The sequence below is a fragment of the Nanorana parkeri genome, unplaced genomic scaffold (assembly GCF_000935625.1).
Source record: "Nanorana parkeri isolate BGI_ZX_2015 unplaced genomic scaffold, ASM93562v1 scaffold3, whole genome shotgun sequence".
NCBI classification, from domain to species: domain Eukaryota; kingdom Metazoa; phylum Chordata; class Amphibia; order Anura; family Dicroglossidae; genus Nanorana; species Nanorana parkeri.
This window is the reverse complement of record NW_017306271.1, coordinates 2,413,441-2,422,624: the sequence shown is the minus strand read 5'-3', so window position 1 is coordinate 2,422,624 and position 9,184 is coordinate 2,413,441. Positions and strand designations below refer to the sequence as shown.

The following is a 9,184-nucleotide window of genomic DNA, read 5'->3' as shown; positions in this document are numbered from 1 at the left end:
GTCCTTTTCTCTGCCTCTCTCACTCTCCCTCCTCCTATACCTTCAAGCTGACATGAACCAAGGAATCAAATGATTGCCAGGCAGCCAAGGCAAGCTCAGCGTTCTATTCTGCTCTCTTCTTTGTGCAATAATTCTAGCTTGTGTTGCAGAAATGTCCACAAGCAGCCAGAGCTGCTTGGGCGCAGGATCAAACAGACCTGACTGGTGACAGCAGCTCATTGGATCCTATCCCGCTTTGACCAGATCTGGACCAGAACTTCCATGCTAAAAAAGCAAATGGTTTCAGGGAATCTGCAGAATTGGATAGTCTTTCCGCTGCTGCTGCTGTATCAAGGGGTCAGCTCACTAAGGATGCCAAGCAAAGCGATCTATGATTCAGCCAAGCATTCCGGATTGTTTCATTCATCTCATAAACCCGTGCATTAATTTCCTATTCCAGCTTCGGTACGTTCCTGTGACTCCTGCTAGGCAGATCCATCCATCCCGTCCCTCATTCTTCCCCATGGCAATAAGACTTCAGCAAAACTCCTGACTCTTTTACGTCTATTCCCATTTGATGTGTTCCAAACATCCCTTTTAAGTTTACATTCCAATTTATTTAAAAAGGAAAAAAGTGCGTGCCCAAAAGAAAGTGAGCAACAATGAAGTTGATTTTAGTGCGCAAGTTCAGGGTGGTAATCTTGATGGTGTTTCTGATTGCTTGCACAATGCATATTATGATCGATTTATTACCAAAGCTGGAGAAGAGGGCAGGGAGAAGCGACGGAGATGCAGGATGTTCCTGTGCGCACAATCTCAATGAGGACTCGCAGGGATGGGGGAAACAGAGACCCAAAAATACGGCCGAATCGGGTTGGCCTAATAAGCACACGCTGAGGATCTTACAAGATTTCAGCAGTGACCCCAGCTCCAATCTCACTTCGCACTCGCTGGAAAAAATCACTGGAATAATGGACAAGAATGAGTCCTTCAAGAAACTGGAGAACCGCGACACGGTCAAAGACATGAACCACAAGCAGCTGATCCAAGATGGGAATATAAACAAACCCCAGCCTGGTGCTGGCCACTCAAGGTTGGCTGCTCTGTTTCAGCACCCTCTGTACAAAATCGTTGTTCCTGAGCTCACCGAAGATGATGTCTTGTTTAACGTGAACAGTGACATCAGATTTAACCCCAAAGCTGCCGAGAACCAGGACTGGTAAGTTGGTGGATTTAAACGATTGACTTTCTTTGATGTGCATGAAACTAGAGTGTGCTGTACTTGTATAGCCATGATCATGATCTAATTAGATGAAATATGAACTCTAACTCTAGATAAGGTGCAGTATATAAACATTTATGGTTATCATAGGGTGCAAAGTGCAATGATGTTAAGTTCCCATTGCAGGTCATCACACAATAGCCCAGCCCGGCTCAGGTACCGATAGACAAGAGCTTGAAATTATTTGCTGTGGGGTGATCAGATGCTTGACAGTTCCCTTTGTCAGCTGATTTGAACATCAGCTGTTAAGTGTACGCTGGCCCTGCACTTAGGCAATAAACAGCCGGGCTGGCTTATTACACCTATGCATTATAAGCAGAGAACAACAGGAAAGTGATCAAACATTTCCATCACATGATTTTGCAATAAGCTGCAATCATTTTACTCCATACACTGTCAGATTGTTTGGAAGCTTGCACTCTATTCATCTTCATCATGTGGCGATAAGATGCATGACTACCTCTCTGATTGGTTGCTCCTGCTTACTGCATATCATTGCTCATTGCATTGCCATGTTTAAATAAAAGCCACCTTATAATGTCATCATAATGTTATAATGTTTTTTTAGAATCAATCTAGCACTTCAAATCTGGACATATCAAGAAAGCGGCAAAAAATGTGATTTTCCCCATAAAATATTAATAAACATCAGTCCGATGTAAGATATGTTAGTGTATTGCATTAGAATGTCTTGACGTGACATGTAAACCATTTGCATTCTGGGAACGTGCCTGTTTCTTCATTCAGAAAAGGTAAGTAGGTCAATCTCTGGGGGCTCTTGATGGTTCAGCTCTCGCTCCGAGGATCTTCATGAGTACGACTAAACAATGCTCCCTACATGCAGTTTTTTAAAATGTAAACTGAGCAAACACAAGCAATTGTGCAAGGGGAATGTCAACTTTACCCTCTTTGTCCTCTTGGTAAGGAACAGGTACATGAGCTCTTAGCCAGACCTGATAATAGCCTACTTTTTAGCCACAGCTATTTTAATATTTAACCAAAGTACACAATCATGTGCTTCCTTTAATTTTTAACCCTTAATCTTCATCGGCTAGCAACACAAGGGTTAAGGCAACCCTTTCCTTCGCTTCGGAAAAAAGGAAACCAATTACAGAAACAAAGCAAGCAATAATAAAACCATCAGGTTCAGCTGACTGTAGTACAACAGCTCCCTCTTTCAAGCTCAGTGACATTGTATTGTCTGAAACGGCCGCATTATACTTTTCTATGGAGCAATGAGATAATTGCGGGATTCAGGTCTTAATTAAAGTGGCAGGCAGACCCAGCCTATGAAATAAACCGTTTAGACCATGACAGGCTGCAAGTGCTGCCCTGTGGACTGGAGCAGATCGCTGCTTACAATAGCCTTTGATGTCACAACAACAGACTGTTACCTTATCTGATAAATCAGCTTAGGCTGGCGGTATTCCATATTCACCTAGAACTTCAGCATCTATATTTAATGGCTTTTGGATTATAGATGCACCATAATTGAAAATAACATTTGAACTGATTGGTCTTAATTGCTTTTACCTGCCATGCCCCAGAGGTTAATTCAATCACTCAATGTTTCTGGGTTTGAATTAGATGATAGTAAAAGGAAGATATTTACCATTTTGTTTCTCATACGAGGCTGTGTCTATTGCGCCCCAGGCCCCTGTAGCACTGATAATAAGGAAGACCTATTTATAGGTAGATTGCCAGGTGGTGCGTTAATTTTTAATTAAATCCTATACCGCTGTTTGCGACGTTAGGTAATCCAGAAAACTTCTATATGTTTTGTGTGTCTTGACGGGGATCATATTTTAAAAATGAACACAACATGTTAAAACTGATCTATCTATCTATCTATCTATCCATCTATCTATCTATCTATCTATCTATCTATCTATCTATCTATCTATCTATCTATCTATCTGTGTATTTTCAAACAGGAGGAGTTTGTTCCATCCAACGTTTAAAGGATCTTAGTGCATCTTTGTGACAGCTATAATATTTATTGATAGCTAGCTAGAGAGAAGGATATCTTGATAATTGTGTTGATGCCTGTGTGCCCGTGACTTGTCATCCTATCTAGCATGTTTAACAGTTTCCATGTATGTGATACATTTCCACCCAAAAGTAATATTTAATGATAGATGGAGCCTGGTGGGCTGTGTTAGCCCCTGGATTTTTATATGTCGTTGATACTCCAACTCCATCTCCTTTCTGTAATTTCCCAACCTTGGGAGTTTTGGGTTTTCTCACCCACCTTCGGGTATTCCAGCACCTCCTGTTGTATTATCCATAACATAAAATAAATGACCAATCTAACAGGTAGAATGAGAGCCCCCCTCCTTTGTTATAGCCACAGCTGGTGTGCAGATCGAAGAACTCAAGAACAAAGATCTTACCAATTGAGTCCCAAAAGATAGAAGAAATTCTCAGGTGGTTTCACTCTTCAGCATCTACTAACAATTAAAATTTTGGTCGGAATAACACTCTGACGTAGAGGGTTATCATCCTGTTATTTGTACTCCTAACAAAACTTGTACTGTAACTAAAAGAGTATGCAAGTTCATTGTAGAAATACAGGCAGACTCAATGTTCTCCTGTTCTCCAATATTCTGAATTTAATGACTTACAGTATAAATTTACTCCATTAAAGACCTCATACATCTTTTCCTAGAGATGCTGCAATTTATTTCTCCATAGAAGACATTGCCAGAGTTTTAATTCACTTAGCAGCTTTAAAATATGCAACCCATAGATTTATTGAAAGATTTGTCTGAGCACTTAGTGGCAGATGAAAGATTATGTTGGGGATTGTATTCCATCCTGCAATAGAAAACTGACAGTAAAAATGTCATTGGTTGCTATGGGCAGTATTTTGTTTTCTATAAATCAGTACGTTCTGAAAGAGTTGCTACATACACATGTATTTAATTTAAGCCCTTGTTTTTCTTTTTAATTATCTTCACTTCCTAAAGAAACATAGTCAACTCACATTTCCTTGCTAGAGTATTGTTGCTGATCATCTGATCTATCATGGTTTCGATATATATCCGAAACTCCTGGTTGTGATAATAGTTTTTGAGGCAGCAGAAGTAGGATAAGGAACTCTGTTATACCTAAAATGTCCATGGACAGTAGAGGGTACTTAGACACGATCGAACCGGCCACATGCATCTTGTAAACCATCACTTCTCAAAACATTAATAGCAGCCTCAGGCAACCATATGGAGAGAGCTAAGAAGGTGCATCAGGGGGTAACCAATAAGGGTCAGACAAGGTTTTGTTTATGTAGCTCATACACATTAGATTGTTACCATATCTGATCATAAAGAAACTGTCATCTAATGTCTTTGGATACCATCAATAGGTAGTTCAACATCATACTTGTGGCCGTTAACGGGAAATCATTTAAGCCATTAGTGGTAGTTGATAAACTTTCTAAGAACCATACTTATATAGGTGCTAGAGTTTGGCAATTGGCAGCAGGAAAATAAAATGGACATCAGGAACGACTGTTGGACAACGGTAGTGAATATTCCCCAATTGTAAACACTCCTAGGAAGAGCTGAAGGGCATTATGTATCCAGTGACTTGCAGGGACTTTGTTAAAGGGCTTGTCTGCTTAAACCCAAAGATAGAGCTCCACTCAGCACAGTTCTGGTAAGGGACATTGGCAACCTTGTCTGTTTATTGTTGAGATTAGCTTGTTCGGTGGCGGCACTATTGCACGACCTGATATTGGTGGCAGTTGTGGACAGATTTACATTATTTATTTACTTCATATATTGATGTAGTGCTGACATATTACGCAGAACTTTACACAATAAATAAAACTTTTTGCATCCGTCCCTTGAAGGAGTTTGCAGTCTAATATCTCTACTTCAGTCATACACAGACACAGGGCCAATTTGGTTAGAGTTCAGTTAACCTACCAACATGTTTTTGGCTTGTAAAGAATGCAGAAGAAATCCAAACAAATAAAAGAATACATAAACATTCTATCTTGAAAGCATTCTAGAAATAAGCTTTACAGTAAAACCTTAAGATAAGACTTTACTGTCATTGCATATAGTGCATGAAAACCTGTGAGCAGAGCAATCTGATAACAGTACAGTACTGTCCATTCCATGTCTAAAAATAACTATTTATCCTAGTTATTTGAAGTTATTACAGGTTTGCCTATGTGTAATTCTTTATTAAATTGGATGTTGGTTCTTTCCATGGTAGTCTGTAGTATTATCTGCAGGCAGGCACCCTTCTAGAAAGCACTTTTCACGGTGTATAACACAGCTAGATTATAACTAGGATTCCTTCTAAATAGCCAGTTTGTAACACATTGCATACTATGGCTCATTGTTCTCCTTGTCATCAGTATTAAATCACAAGCCTCTGGGCTGCATGCAATGAACGTCTTCAAGGGCTTCCTTATGAATTCCAGTCCTAAGCATTGTCCTTCTCTTTCACAACAGGCAAAATGTAGCAAATGAAGGTAGCGATGAGGAGGAGTTCTTGCCTACTGGAGAAGCGCATGTAGATTCCTATCCCAACTGGTTAAAGTTTCACATTGGAATCAATCGGTACGAGTTATATTCCAGGCAGAATCCAGCCATTGGAGCTTTACTGCAAGACCTCGGCAGCCAGAAGATCACAAGTGTTGGTAAGTGCTTTGTGTTGTTGGTGATTCTGCATTAACAGGTTTTACCATATAACATTCCGGAATGAATTACGCTCTCCAGTTCAAAGCAGGTATAAAATACACAGATTTGTTCAGTTATGTATTATGTATTTAAACAGCTAATACACGTGTTTTATAGTGAACTAGCACAAGTAATTCTGTCTTAATATCAACCTCCTGCCATACCCTGCACAGCAGCAATCAGATTGAGAGATAGAGAGGAGGGGGAATGATAGGAGCTAATCAGGCTTTGCTGCTGTGTATCTACGCTGGTAGTGAACATGCTGACAGGAGATGAAAGCTGAGTGAGCAAAGGGATTCTGCTCCACCATTCACACTTGTGTTTGGGGCAGTCTTACTAATTCCAATGTGAGACTCATGCAAACAGCACTTGCACACAAACTGTTTGGGTGCTGTCAGTTGCCATTCCTTTGTACAGCGCCTCCCACCCACAACTGTTTGCATGAATCTGACGGAGCAATTTGTGAGACTGCCCCAAATGCAAGTGTAAATTGGACCTTATTGTCCAATCAGTAGTCTGGGAGTGTGCCGGGTATGAGGTCTAACAAGAGTGTCCTGTGCTTTCAGAGGACATTTTTATAGGGGGAGACACAAGGATAACCTAAGAGTGTGGTTGCTCTTTTATTGTCCAACTACAAGCAAGGGTGGGTTCTGGACCAGTCTGCACTGCTCAGCTGTAGTGAGCTCTGCCAGGATCTTGTTGTTCTGTCTGGCAGGGATACCTGGATCACAAGGTGGGCTAAATAGAATTACAATTCTTTTGCAAGCTGTGTATTTATGGGCCCCTGGAGTTCGGCTTTACTGTCCTTTGTTTGTTTTTTGCTCCCAGTATTTGGTAGAAATACATTGTGGTACTACATAGCAAAATTACTCATCTATTCTATCCACATCAAGCCGGTGGCAGTAATAAGGCCTGCCCAGCCTAGTCCATGGGCATGTGCAGGCAGCAGATACAGTACTGTGACAGTTTGACTAGATGCACTGTATGTTGTGAACTCTTAACATGATTTACACAAGTTTCTTAAAGCAGACCTTCAATCACATCTAGGACATGCCATAATTCCAACCCTCTTTCCCCTCTCAGCAGGTCCTTGCTTCTAATTCCTCATTCCTTGCCTAGGTGAGGTTGTCATGTAACCCTCAGTCCACCCTTGCCACCTCCTGGGATATACTGTATGTCACATATCCCAGGAGGTTTCAGGACAGTCTCCCCAAGTTGGCGGATCTACCACATGCACAGTAGGAGGCTAGCTGTGGGTGGTCAAGAAGTCACAGCCGCAGTAGTGAAGACTTCCGGTTCTATGTAGACAGCGCTGAGCTTTGTGGGCTGGGTTTTTTTTCAAAGTCAGCCGCTACAGTACTTGTAGCAGCTGATTTTACTGTTGCAAAATCTGAAGAAGTTCCTCTTTAAAATGAAAATGGTAGATAAGCAGATAAAGAATAAAGGAAACTAAAGTGTATTTTTAGTGAGCATATATTTTGAGTTTTTATAATGTTCACTGTTGTATTGCCACCTTGTTAATGCATTCTGTATTGTATTATCAATATTGTGTTACATTTACAGATTTATAGATTCTCCTTCAATCTACATACCATTGCAATCATTCAGTCACCCTAACTAACTGGTTAGATAACTGGTTAGATAAAATCCCAAGCACCCAGAGTGCATAGTTCTCAGTTTATCAGACTTTGGCGGTAGACTGTCACTGTGACAGTGAAATCTTAAAGCACAGCCTTCTAAACAAGAAGCATAACCTGCATATGTAACAAGTAAATGTGACTGCTCTGTTTATATAAGTTATTACAAATTATCCCAAAAAATAATGTATATCTAAAACATTAAAAATACTATTTTCCATACATGAAGCAATTCCACCCAAAATTAGATTCACAAGAGAACAGGTGAGACCAAAGCTGGTGGACCTAAGCTGATGGTAGTGATGGCTTGGCTGGGCTAAGCTGATGGAAGTAGTGTCTTGGTGGACCCAAGCTGATGGCAGTGGTGGCTTGGTTGACCTAAGTTGATGGCAATGGTGGATTGGTGGACCTAAGCTGATGGCGGTGGTGGCTTGGTGGAAAAGCCAAGCTCAGTTTGTTGTAGCCATGGGGAAGATCTCCGAAATATTATCCTGGACAACCCCCTGAGAGATCAGAAGCTTCCCAGCTTCCTAAAGATTGTAAACATATTCGTTGGACTTTTAGAAGGCTAAATTATACCCAAAAAATTATCCACTTACCTACATAGTTATGTTTTACTTTTCACTGCATTAACGCATTCACTGCAATAGCCTAAACCGGATGAAATACCTTACTTCTTGCAAACTAAATGAAGCCCAGCTCCAGTCAATTTTTCTTGTTTCGGATTGGTGGGGAACATTAAGAGGGTTATTCATAAAAGAGCCGAAGGATCCAGCCGTAGCTACGTCTGATCCTTCGGCTTGCTTCCGTCGCCGAAGGCTCGAAGGCAGCCAAGCCGAACGCATTTGCTTCGGCTCGGCTGAGCCATAGTGACACCCGAAGCAGGGAGAAAGGTCAGCCAAAGCCGACCGCTCTCCTCGCAAAAGTGGTAGTGTCATGGCTTGCTCCGCACAGTTGTTCTCTTTCAATGACAGCCCAGCGTCCTCGAGGACACTGGGCTGTCATTACATGTAAACATCTGGGCAGAGCCAGCCGTAATGTCACGGCTGGCTCCGCCCAGTTGTTGTCCTTCAATGACAGCCCAGCGTCTTCGAGGACACTGGGCTGCCATTACATGTAAACAGCTGGGCGGAGCCAGCCATAATGTCACACCTGGTTCCGCTCAGTTGTTGTCCTTAAATGACAGTCCAGCGTCCCTGAGGACATTGGGCTGTCATTACATGTGATGTCACGGCTGGCTCCGCCTATGTCTTTTAGTTTGTTCGGGACCTGTCAGGTGATGGACAAATGTAAACAGTTGGGCAGAGCTAGCAGTGATGTCAATGCTAGCTCCACCCAAATGTTTATCTTTTGCCGGCATCTGTCAGAATGCCATTCTGCAGCGGAAATTCAGATGTTCGGAAGTTCATCGCATGCTGATGGGTAGGCGGGCGTCGTGCTTGAAAAAAATTATTTTTATTTATTTTTAAAAATGTAATCAAATCGTCATTGTTTTTTCATCGAGTTGTCATCGTCGTGGACAGCGCTGAACATCATGACTGTCCCTAGGATTGTGTCTGTGGATCAATTTTTGGGGAGGGGGGGTTAATAAAACA

General features: G+C 41.6%; 1 protein-coding gene across 1 annotated transcript in view; it reads left to right on the top strand.

The window, feature by feature from the left end:
• Positions 1-571: 571 nt before the first annotated feature.
• The window catches only part of FAM20C (FAM20C, golgi associated secretory pathway kinase), a 178,666-nt gene continuing 170,053 nt past the window's right edge, over positions 572-9,184 (top strand). Inside the window, exons 1-2 of the mRNA XM_018572034.1 lie at positions 572-1,198; positions 5,725-5,912. Coding sequence (XP_018427536.1) covers positions 642-1,198; positions 5,725-5,912 — 745 coding nt within the window. The 5' untranslated portion in view covers positions 572-641. The remainder of the gene's footprint in view (positions 1,199-5,724; positions 5,913-9,184) is intronic.